Source organism: Strix aluco, chromosome 4 (assembly GCF_031877795.1).
Source record: "Strix aluco isolate bStrAlu1 chromosome 4, bStrAlu1.hap1, whole genome shotgun sequence".
Taxonomy (NCBI): Eukaryota; Metazoa; Chordata; class Aves; order Strigiformes; family Strigidae; genus Strix; species Strix aluco.
Genome location: NC_133934.1, coordinates 92,074,730 through 92,087,217, shown reverse-complemented (window position 1 = coordinate 92,087,217; position 12,488 = coordinate 92,074,730). Strand labels below are relative to the sequence as shown.

Sequence of the window (12,488 nt, the reverse complement as noted above, 5' to 3'; positions counted from 1 at the left end):
CGGCACTCTAGTCTGTTGAATTCAGTCATCCATGACTGCCTTCATTCTCCTGACAGGGTGCAGCAAAGACTACGAGACTTGATGTGTGAGGCCTGGAAGCCATGGCACAGAAGCCTTGGAGCAGCCCTGAAGCAGCCAGAGAGAGTGGCCAGAGGGACAGATGGAGAGTCCAGGATTAGAAATAAAATCATGCTGTAGGGAAAGGAAGGGGCATGTGCAATTTGGAACGTCCAGAGCAGTAATTCTGTCGCATTAATCCTGCATCGATGCTGTCAGCCCTTCTCCTTCTCTGAATCCCCGAAGGCCACACTCTGCAGGATCTAGTTTCCTATGCATGTCCTCCCCCTCTTCTGCCCTCTAAAAATACTCTAACCAACTCCTTCCCAGAAACAAAGTGCTGCCCAGGTTTCGCGTCCTCTAATTTCAAATCCTTAGCCTCAATTCCCTACACTGGGTCAGGCTCACATTAGAAAAGGGCTGCTTGAAGAGTGGCAAAACACTCGTGACCAGATGCAATTCAGGCTTACCAGTTTTCAACAGCTAGAGAATCTGGCCCCAATTTTGAAAACCTAATTTATACCACATTTTGCTTTGGTTATTGATGCCATCAAATAAAAACGAAAATTGCTCAAAGTATTTGGCACTCTTCAGACTTCTCTTTTTTGCACTGAATGAAGCCAGGGTACTAGCAGGGCAGGAGTTAGTTGCAAGAAAAAGGCAAGAGACCCTGCTGCTCCTGCACTTAATAGGGGGCCGTTTCTAGGGCAGAAAATAAAGACATAAATTTATGCTTCAAAATTAATGCAACATCTAGTACCCTCTAACTCTTTTCCCTACAGTAGCAGGGAAGAAGTTTCCTGAACAGGGGAGTAAAACTTTGCACATAACTGTAACTTCAGGACTTTCCTTGTGTAGGCCTGGGATATATGAGTACAGCAAATTCCCTTCTCCTGAGCAGTATATCTCTTTTAGCTATTCATTCCCTTTCACTCACCCTAACCAGCATGTGCAATTTATGTGAGAACAACTTATTAGAAAAGAGTTGTTAGCCTGGAATATTAGTTGATCACTACAGTCAAGTTTGTGTGCATGTATCGATTCTAATGCCTGGTTTTGGTTACTGGTTCATACAAATTTTCTGAAACTTACATTTTTCTGGAAAATTTTTTTCCAGGTGGGGGTCTTTGGCTAAGAAAGAAAGAAAGAAAGAAACTGGTTCAGGTGATTTTGAGAATAAGGAAGGTGAAATATATACTTATCCAATTATTAAAGTGCTTTGATCTTATATTAAAGGACTTAAGCTCCAAAATAAAGAGGAGCAGAAAACTGAAACAACACAACAACAGAGGAAACCAAAGGAGAGGGTCTGATGCATAAGTACATTGCAAGTATTCAATGTGGTTTCAGGTCTCTCTCTCATTCAAAAGCTATTATATCCTGCTCATTTAGCCTAAAATGTAGCCCTTCTTACTTGACTCCTACAAACAATCAAAAGGTACTTCTAGAGCTCCTGTGCCCCTGCAGCACCCACTGGAGCCAAAGAGAGATGAAAATGCTTGAAATTGCTGAGAATTGTGTTCATGTTTATTTAGATGCCTAGCTTATGGGGCCACAATTGAAAATGTTGATTCCAAGTTTTAAAATGTTGGCCTCATTACTTAACTGGTGCCCTGTTGAAATTGTGAAAAGACATCTTAGGTAAGAGAAGGGACACAGACTCCCCTAAGGATAAAATATTGCCCATTTTAACCAAATAGAAGATTTGCCATGGGCTCAAGAGGGCCAGTGTCAGCCACAAAGTGCTACCTTGGAGAAAGCTGCAAAATGTATTAATACAGTTCAAGTTACTTTTATTAATATTTTTTGGGGGGCTGTCATGACTGAATTTGTTGCTTTTCTGTAATTAGTAAATGTTGCTTTAAAGTAAGAGCATTGTAATAGCAGGATGTCATCATAATTACTACAGTTTACATTGCAATTGTAAATACACTACTGTAATAAATTTAATGCAACTTTTTACTCTCAAAATAGTCTTTTTTCTTGGTAATTCACAAAAATAAACTGAAAAAATATTAAAAATCTTTGACCATATGACTGAAAATTACCTATAGTGTTATCATTATCATACATCCATGGGTATACACTTTGCATATACAATACATATGACAAATATACACTAGAAAACAGAGGTTTGCTTCCTTCCTTTCCGTTCCAGTAAACTCTCCACCTACCCGTCCTCTAGGCCTGTTCTTTCGTTTTGGAATATCTTCTTCCAAATCCTCTTCCTCATTCACTTCATCTGCATTTTCATCATTTTCTAAAACCCTCTGTGGTTGAACAATAAACAGGAATGGTTAGAAGAAAAGATGACACATACTACCAACTGCGCTCTTTACCACAGAGACTGCAGGTTATTAAATTACAGTTGATTAATGATATAATGTCAAATCAGATCCCAGAACCCCCTACTTCTTTCCACTAAAGCAAAATTTGCTTTCCCTTCCACCCTCAGTTCTCCAGGGTGTTCTTATTAAAAAATACCACTGATATCAGTCAACTCGAAAAAAAGGTTCCTAAGAAATAATAGTGGCATCACTGAGCACCGATATCCCAAGACAACACAAGTATTAGTATGCATAACTGCAGGCCCTGTCTGGGAAATTGTTTGCATGATTTTTTAAATTTGGTTTCTTGCACCTTAGATTGTTTTGTTTTCTCCTAATGTTGAAAATGTACTTCAAAAAGACAGAAATCAGTGGTTTTCTCCTTGGCAGCTCACGGTTTTCTTTGTTTAGCAAAAATAGAGAAAATTCTTCCATATATTCCAGCGTGTTTAGTGGATCTAGAAAATAACATCTTTCAGGTCTTACACCACAGGTACAACTCTGTAATCTGGAAACAGGGGTCTTGCTGCATGAGAATGCTGAGGAAGTACAGGTCTCACTGAAGTTAATAGGAACAATAGCAATATTTCCTCCAATTAATTATTCAATAGGAGCAATAATTCATCATCTCACATAACTGTGAGATGCCCATGCCAGGGAATTTCAATCTTTTTATCCCGATCTTTTGAAATGTAACCTCTATAGAATCAAACACAGGTTGGCCACCCTGAAAACATACACAAGTCGGACATTGCATGGACAAAGGCAAGAGAAACCATCACAACACTAATGTGGAAAGAAGTCCTGTTGAAATCCCCTCAACCCTTGGTATGTCTGCTAGAAATACAGAAATGGGCCCCAGCCACTCCTGCCATTCAAGGTGCAGTGCCATTTCATAAGGGACCAGTCTGGAATCACTGACTCATCTTTGCCATGCCACCATTCATTTAAATTACAACATGCAACCATAATGTAGATTCAAATCAGTAACATTAAACTGATGAGGAGGTTTTTCAGTCTTGCTGTATTTGTCCCTTCCCTATAATTTCTACTTAAGAGCTATTTGAGAGACAGCAGAGGGAAACAGGAACAAATCACAGTTGCTTTCTCTTCTTCCTACATACCTCAAGCACCAAATTCTGAATTTGTGGGAAAGAACACAACAGAAATTTCACTTTCAAAAAAGCCTGTATTTGGAATACCAACTATACAAGTTTATTCTTATTTTATCAGCTAAATTTTTAAGATTAATATTGGACAGTGTCCCTTTTAAAAAGTACAAACAACTTCTAGAACATGGTAGAGGATCAAGACTTCATCTGGTTTTTGCTCCTTTTATTTTTAAATTTCAGGGGGCTGTTAATGAGGTCAGACCATCATGAAATACAATTTCACATAATACGAGAGTACTAAATACTAGAGGGTGTAAAAATTAAGCAAGTTGCAGTTCTGCATACATAAAATATTTCTTCAAAATTGATGCAATTTCATATATTACTTGACTTCATCTTAGGAAGCTGAAGCATTTGGAAAATGTTATACATGGGGAGACTAGTGATATGTAAGAAAATAAGCAAACTTACTGATACAAATTTGTATTTTCACATTGCTTCATATCTTAAAGTATCTCCAAAAAAAGAGAAGGCTGCAACCATATCGTATGTGGGAGGGGAAGGAGCTAGTTTACAACACTGATACTACACAAGAGCAGTTAAGAGAAATACTACAAACCACTTTCTATGTTTAAAATTGCAGCATCAATTTAGAAAAGAGATAATAAGTAACCAAGTGTGAATTTGATGACACTGCCAGGGTAATGACTTTAATCCTTGATAGAAGGGGCATAGCCTTTCTGTTTCATGGTCAAAAGGCTATTCTTAGCTTTCTCCAGTGAACGATGGAGACACACATTCAATACCAATTTACTGTAGGGCAAAATCCTCAACCCTGTTAAATACCAACTGTAAATAGACTGCATCTATTTAGCAGGGGGAACCCTTACGCTTTTTAGCAAAGTAACTTTTCCTTTCCTATTCTGTCTTTCTAAAACAGTTTCCCAGCCCAATGTACTTCAGTGCAGCAAAGCACTAAGTCTTCTCCTGACACATACTATGAGCTTGAGAGGGTGGTAGGTGGCTGGGACTGAGGTGGGAATTACCATTATGTCTATCCGACCTGCTCACTGTCACCGCCACTGAGGCTGGGCCCTTTCAAGTTACTGCACAGAAGAGCATGCAAAGGAACAACAGAGAGATTTGCATTCTCTTATTTGTCATACAGATAAAAGGCACTGATCATTATTTTAATCTGGTACAGTCTAGCTGCCAGGTGCCGAAGTACACACTGAAAGCTGGCTACTAGTAAAGGCTTCGGCAATCACTGGTGTATAGACTGAATCCAGATTAGCTGTGGTTGCATAAGAAACAACAGCAAGACGTGTCTTTTGCATCTGTTCTCACGAAACGAGCATCCAGGTGACAGGTTACAGCTACAGCAGTTTAGCTGAAAACTTTTTGTATATTTTTGCACCCCCTTCCTGCTCTGCAATGCCCAGACTTGTGTCAGCTCTACTGTCTCTAAAGTCTCTTTCCTTGGATGGCTGCTGGGGATAATTTGGGAGCTCAGATTGCACAGCGACATCCAAAGACACCTGTCAACCTCATAAGGATGCTGCACCATGACTTCTTGTGACTTTGGAAGCAGGTATAAACAGAGTTTTAGGGCTCTCAGCTTAATAGACCCAGATACACTACTGAAGAAGGAAACACAGAGCGGGTCTCGTGCCAAGCTCTTCCCCACTCCACAAGCATGGGATGCTTCCTCTTTGATGGTGCTCCTTTACCTGTGTAACTGGGAACACAAGACCCAATTTTGCTGCCCTTACACATGTGAAATTTCTAGAAAATAAACCAGTAGGACTGAGCTCCAAGTAATATAGATTTGATGTTCATGCTCTTCTGTTTCATTTGGCATGGAGCTGCCCACTCAAATTTTTACTAGTTTTAGGTATAGATGCAACATGTTGTATCTCAGCCAAAATGATTAAGTTTGACACATTGCCAATGGCTCTCACTAAAAATCACTAATGGACACTAAAGGGCAACGAAGCTGGTGCAGGGTCTGGAGCACATGTCGTACGAGGAGCGGCTGAGGGAACTGGGGTTGTTTAGTCTGGAGAAGAGGAGGCTGAGGGGAGACCTCATCGCCCTCTACAACTACCTGAAAGGAGGTTGCAGAGAGCTGGGGATGAGCCTCTTTAACCAAGTAATAAGCGATAGGACAAGAGGTAATGGCCTCAAGTTGCACCAGGGAAGGTTTAGGCAGGATATTAGGAAGCATTTCTTTACAGAATGGGTTGTTAGGTGTTGGAATGGGCTGCCCAGGGAGGTGGTGGAGTCCCCATCCCTGGAGGTGTTTAAGAGTTGTGTTGACATAGCGCTGAAGGATATGGTGTAGTTGGGAACTGTCAGTGTTAGGTTAATGGTTGGACTAGGTGATCTTCAAGGTCTTTTCCAACCTAGATGATTCTGTGATTCTGTGACTCATAGCACGATGGCATTTTAGCATCACCAAAGATGTGCTGCTGCTCCCCTGCAAGAGGCCTGCTTTCCTAGTGATGTAAGATGTCTTTAAACATGACACATACTTACATAAGAACCCATTATATTAGCTGAATTCCTTCTCTGACAGACCCACAGATGTGTTTTGACTTTTAATTGTTAAAGGATGAAATAGAATCTTGACAAATAACTTTCAAACCATAATGCGTGTGAAGAGGCAATATTTCTCATACCTGCATTGCTAATAATAACTGAGATAATTAAGATTAGAATATTTTTAATTATTTATTTTGCTTGTATACTTTCTGAAGGCTTCTCAGAATAAAAAAGGAAATGCAAGGCAACAACACTTTTTGTCTACAGTCAGCAGCTGTGAATTCAAATTCAAATCCACGTCCAAATTCACTTTAAATATGAGGCACTAAAATTCAGTTTATGGTTGGGACCCATCTCTGCTTGTCAGTTTTATATGTAATCATCTCATTGTGCTGCAAAACAAATGCCAACACAGGAGCCGTGCAGAACACAGCCAAACGACCGAGATCCTTGTGACAGGAGAAGTGTGCAAGATCCCAAGTTCATTTTGAGCATCACAATGTAGCACAATGGTTTGGTAACATTTTGACAGTAGAATGACACAAACAGATGCACTGTTCTGCCACAGGACCAAATCTGCTAGGCTTAGAGACAAATTGTAAAATCCAGCCCTGTTGTCAGGGCATGGGGCTCTCCTTTACCTGGATTTCTTGAATAGTGTCTTCCTCTTTAGCGTCCGTTTTTTTCTCTATTCCCTCTCCACGCAGCAAGGCTTCCAGAGTTGTACTTTCTGAGGTGAACCCATCTTTTTTCAGAGGCAGATCAACTTCTGAAAAACAAAACACATTGACTGCATGTGTCTCCCCAGACAGCTAACAAGCAGAAGGACAGAGATGACAAGCAGAAGACTGACAGACGTTCAAGCTTGTTTCCATCTTGAAGGAGAGTTCTTCAAGTTCTTCTTTTAACTGCTAAGGATCTCCACATAGGATTCATTTCTATCTTACTGAAAACCTGGCATCTTTTCAATTGCTGTATTTGCTTAGAGGAAAAAAAAGGCTGGACATATTGTATCAGGAGGAAACAAAGCGGGGGGGAAAAAAGGCTTCTCCTTTATGTAAACTCCCTATGCTTCAAATAAAGAACAAAATCAGGACTTTCTAAAATACTGAAATAACAAATACGAAGATCTGATCTCCTGAAGTAGAAAAGTAGTTTAATGCAATTTAGCATCTGGCACAGTTTATACAGCACAGCTCCAAGCAGCATTCTCCTACACCAGGGCATGTTTTGCATGTGAGAAAGCAGAAAGCTAGTGTGTGGGGCCAATGCCGAGAACTTAAACTGAAAAACCAAAGGGATGTGTCTTGAATTTTCATGTAATATTGACTAGATGAAATCTTTAGTTTGTTTTAAATGGGCCTACACCAATGAAGAAACACCAGTCAGCACAGCTACAGGTACAGAATCTAACCCATAAAACAGGATGACCCCCAGCCACAGCAGAAAGACCCAAAGGCTGGCTCGGGGGCAGGCCTGGGGCACAGGACTCCAAAGACAGTGTGGGTTTATGAGGAAGCTTGATGCAACTTCCTGTACAAGTGAAGAGCCTTATTCCCCTTCTGAATGCCACCACTAGATCATGAGGCAGTGCAGCAGACAAATACAGCATGTTAATTTTAGCAAGATGTTAAAATACACCTAGGGAAGAATTCCATTTTCCTTCTAGATCCTGGCCTCTACCCCACTCATGCAGGCGTTCATTCAGAGCAACCCCATGGCAGAGAGACATCCTGAATGTCTCTTTACCTGACAATGACAGGTATGGATATTTCAAGTACTCCCTCCCTTCTAAAATGAATTCCTTCCTCTAGGCCAATAGATTTATAAAGTAATAATGTACAGGACCGATGCTCACAAATCAGCATCTGGTGTCCTTATTTCACAGCTCTGTCCTCTTCTCATCTTTTAGGACTGTGTTGTGTTCCCCAGTCTGCCTGAAGCTCCCTGCCTTTCTATCACCGTGAGTTGTAAACTCTGCAGGGCAGAAATTCATGTGTTTATAAAGCCCCAAATCACTCCTGCAATCCAAATAATGAATGAACACTTCCACCTGGGATAGTAAAGTCTAATCTGTTTCTTGGGGGCAATTGCGTCCCAGGAATATGTTTGTTCTATATATGAAAAACTCTAAGCCAGCAAATGATTCAGGGTCCCTGATCAGTGCTTCCACAACATGCTTGCTCAAGTCTTCTGAAGTGAGCATTGCTCAGCCAATAACCACAGAAAATCCAGCAAAAATTCCAGCAAAAGCTATTCTATTCATGGAGGGAAAGGCTGAGTACAAACCATGCAGAAAACCCAAACCACTGGGATTTTCAAAGGAAACTCCCAGGACAACCCACACAATGGGATGGGGTCAACTGTGAATTGATCCCCCTTCTCATCACAAGGAGGTCTATTCAATCAGGACTCTGTTTTCAGCATTAAGCTCTGCACACCCACCCCATTATGCCACCTTTCCCAACTTCTCTCTTACTTGAGCTATAGAAAAGACAGAGATGTCAACAGAGAATCATACAGATTGAATTTCCCTGTATTAACTCCTAGTACCCCCCTCTGGATGCTAAATCCAGACATTTCAATAGAAATAAGGGATTTTAGACTTGATTTCTGTGCAAATCCCAACACTTGAATCTAAAGTCACTAAGGAACCTCCCTAATCATCTCTGACTGTGGGCTTGGCTTCCTTTCAAAGTCCTGTGCTTAGGTGCAAAAGGGCATTTGCTCTGTATTTAGAACCTTGTGGGACTGCAAAACCCAAGGGGTCATCATACATTCAGCAAGAGAAGAAGCTTCAAGCAGGCTCGAGGGCATCGGAAACAAACATGTCTTCACTGTGACAAGCTATGCCTGTCTCTGGATACCGATACACTCAGCAAATGAATGCATTAGAAAAGGGAATGAGCAAGGAATGGGTGAGGGATGAGTAGAACATATATAAAAGTAAAACTAGTCCCTGTTTGTTCTGGAAACATTGAACATTAAGTCAGAGGGAAAGGTAGGCTTTAAGGTCAAAACCCAGCAGCTGTCTTTAATAGGCGTGCTTGTTTTGTGTGGCACTGCTACCTCCCACGAGCAACACTCCAGGAGATTTTTCATCCCAAACTCTCAGAGTGTTTTTTAATTATTAAATTTAACATCCCACTGACAAGGCAGTGTGAGGTAATACCTTTATTCCCAGTTTACTGATGGAAAGATTGAGTTATCAAGAAGTTAAGTTAGTGAACAGGAAATCCGGTGAAAAGAAACTCAGGGCAGCTGCTTCCCATCTGCCCACTAAGCTGACTGCTACTCAACTGCTTCATTTTCATCTCCACTGGTAGCTTCTAGGAGTCCATTTTCATTCCTAAGTAGCTCTAAAAAGTGAGCAATGGCAGACACTATCTTATCTGGAATGTAAAGTTTACAGTATAAAAACCTTCAGAGGTCCAAAGACAACTTTTTAGTAATGAATTCAATCTTTGTAATGAATTCAGTCCTTCCTTGAAGATGGCTAGTCTGTAACAGATACAGTAATGAAGACAGGAAATTACGTTTCCAAACCACTTTTTGATTCCTCAGAGATAGAAGTCTTCAAAAATCTAAAAAACAGTTCAGTTAACCTAGAGAAATAGTTAATCACTACCAGGGATCAATAAATTCATTTCACTAAATCCCTAATTTTCTCTTTCCTATTTAACTCTCCAGGATTTTCCCTCAAAAGCTAGAGAAGTATATTTTTCCCTTATGCCTGTACCCTAAAGAAAACTGAGAAGTCATCTCAACACCTGAAATGTAGATTTCATGTGAAAGATCAAGGCTTCTCCCAGACCACAGGAACTGCTGTTTGGAAGCAAGGTGGGGTCTGTTCCACTCACTGTCCTGCTTATGAAGGTACCAGCCAGTGTCAGAAGCTTCAAACAAGGCCAGAGAGAGAATTCTAGGCTTGAGAAATTAAGCCACGACCCCACACTTGCCACTATTTGCTTTGATATTTGTTGTGCTATACTATGCAGTCACATCAGATGCTGCAGAAGAAGGTAGGAGTGTCTGTCAGGAGAGAAATGCAAAGAAAATAGTCTACCCTAATACTGTATTTCATCCTGATCTCTAACAGGTCAGTCCTGATGGATAAATGCAGTATCACTGCCAGATATCCTAAATCTGGCTCTTCTGGAAACACACAGAATAGCCCAGCCCCTTCTGAATTTTGATACACTTTTGCTCTCGATGTTTCCCCACCTAAGTGAGTTCAAGTTAAACTACGGTTTGAAAGAAGGAGTGTTTCACCTTATTTACGGCCTGCCCCCTTGGTCTTGCTATGAGACAGGGAAAATAGAAGTTGCTGACCAAACTTTTTTGTCATTTCTTCTGATTCTTCTTCTTTCGAGGATAAACAGACACAATCTTTTCTATTACTCTGCTGGGCGAAGGTTTCCATATGGCTTTGTCCTGTCAGACCTCTCTGAACTTCCTTTTATTCCTCAATAATCTTCCCAAGATGGACCAATACTGCACCTGATATTTTCAGATGAAACCACATCCCCCATTTAAACAAATGCATTACAATATTCTTTATACTACTCCTCAGGCAGTGTCCTGCAGTGTCCAAGCTGCATACCAAGCAGAATTAGGAACCTCGTAACAGAGACAAGACCTTCCCATAAGTAATACATTCAAGCACATAGGTAACAGATTAAAATGTCCATCCCACCGCCCATTCACAATGCACATTCAGATCTCTCCAGGGAGACCTGCACAGACATCCCTGGCCACAATGGCTCTAAAAATAACTTTGTACTATGTGCAAATCTTTGTAGTTTACAAGGTACTCCGTCTCTCCAGCTTGTTCATTACTATATTACACAACACTGGACCAAACACCAAACGCTGATGCACCAGCTGTTAGCCTTTTTCTAGAATGAAAGTTCTTTGTTTCATTTTGTTCTTTGTTTCATCTCTTATTCTAAAAGTTTTGATCCAAGAAAATGCTTTGTTTCTCTTCGGAGGCCTATTACATACCAAAGGTCTTCAGAAAGTCTAAGTAAATTGTCAACCCCCTTATCTATTAGTCCTTTACATATCATGTAAAGAATTTTAAGAAAGCAGTGAGACGTGCTTTTCCTTGGTAGGAAAAAAAGAAGTCATCAGTTAGAACCTCCTATATCATCATTTCCCAGGTGCTTTACTGCTTATACCTAATTACTGTTTCAATCAATTTCTCAAATGTTCATGTAGAATTTATGGGTCTTTAAATCCTTGAATCACATCCAAATCCTTTTTAAATATAGGTAATAACATTTGCTACCCACTAATTGTTCTGAATTCTTTCTATTGTAACTCCTAGTTTGTATCACAAGCTCTTCTTCAGACATTGCAATTTCAGAGAACACAATCTTTATTACAAGTAATAAGTACTAGTAAAAGTATTATAACTAAAAGCTTACTCTTTTACATAAAAATTTTAAAAAGGTTTGTAGATAAATTTCATTTTGATTAGTCTTGCAAATGCAATAGCACCTGGTTAGTGCAGGAGATACACGAAATAGAGCCATACAAAATGGAAGTGTCAAGTCAACAAAAATCATCAATGAAAAATAAAATGTTATGTAAGAATTCTTCCCGTTTTAATAAACCACGGTATTATTGGTGTCACAGCTAAATATTGTGCATATATTATAATTCAAAGATGTGTGTGTGCATATAATTAAAATTTATGTTTCTTAACTTGGCAGAGTCCCTTTCATAGTGATTAAATTAACATGGTTATTTCTGCTTACCAGCTCAGTGCAGCAACTTCTCTATTTATCAAGGTCCTTAGACCACGGTGGTAGAATCTGAACAAGCACCCATGCCAGCATCATTCCTGTATCTGTTTTCTACTGAACTGCTGTCTCCAAAAGAAGCACATTTTCACAAATCCTACAAAATGGTGGGCTTTTTCAAGTTTTGATTCACCAAAATAGCTGCAAATTCCTGTCCTTAAATATGCTGCATTTGGTTTACAACGCGTTGGGAGCTAAGCAACTTTTCAGTGTCTCTTTGAAACATAAATTAAAAACAACCATCCCTTTTTCTATACAGTGCAATGTATTTGTTTTACAATGGATCATTTCCATCTCCACAGTAGCAGCTGCCACCCAAGCCATCATCTCTGTGCACTCGTAAGCAGCTCCATTTCCAGTTCTAATTGGGAACAGAGATACTTATTGGGTGAGTTCCAGCATGATCTATCACGCCAGAGACAGCTACTATGCAAACCAAAGCAATCCAGCTTCCAAAAACCCTCTTAGACAAACACTGACTTTGCACATAGATTCTTGCATTTTTGTTTCTTGGTGCTGGTTTTTTGGAACATAAAAAGTGCCAGAGGAAACTATATATTAAGAGTCCGTGAAGTGCTGTTTAAGATGGATAAATCCAAAGATATTACCTTAATAACCACTACCTCTTTAATATCATATAG

At 40.0% G+C, this 12,488-nt stretch overlaps 1 protein-coding gene across 9 annotated transcripts in view; it reads right to left on the bottom strand.

Moving 5' to 3' along the window:
- DPF3 (double PHD fingers 3) overlaps positions 1-12,488 on the bottom strand; it is a 180,107-nt gene that overhangs the window by 71,274 nt on the left and 96,345 nt on the right. For 6 of the 9 annotated variants that reach the window (XR_012623258.1, XR_012623259.1, XR_012623260.1 and 3 more), the window contains exons 4-6: positions 6,682-6,809; positions 2,232-2,327; positions 1,150-1,188 (exon numbers count right to left, since the gene is read on the bottom strand). Coding sequence is in view for 5 of the 9 variants with exons in the window: in XM_074824286.1 (XP_074680387.1) it covers positions 1,150-1,188; positions 2,232-2,327; positions 6,682-6,809 (263 nt within the window). In the remaining 4 variants the exon portion in view is untranslated. The remainder of the gene's footprint in view (positions 1-1,149; positions 1,189-2,231; positions 2,328-6,681; positions 6,810-12,488) is intronic. The other 3 variants (XR_012623261.1, XM_074824287.1, XM_074824289.1) reach the window with 1 other exon arrangement.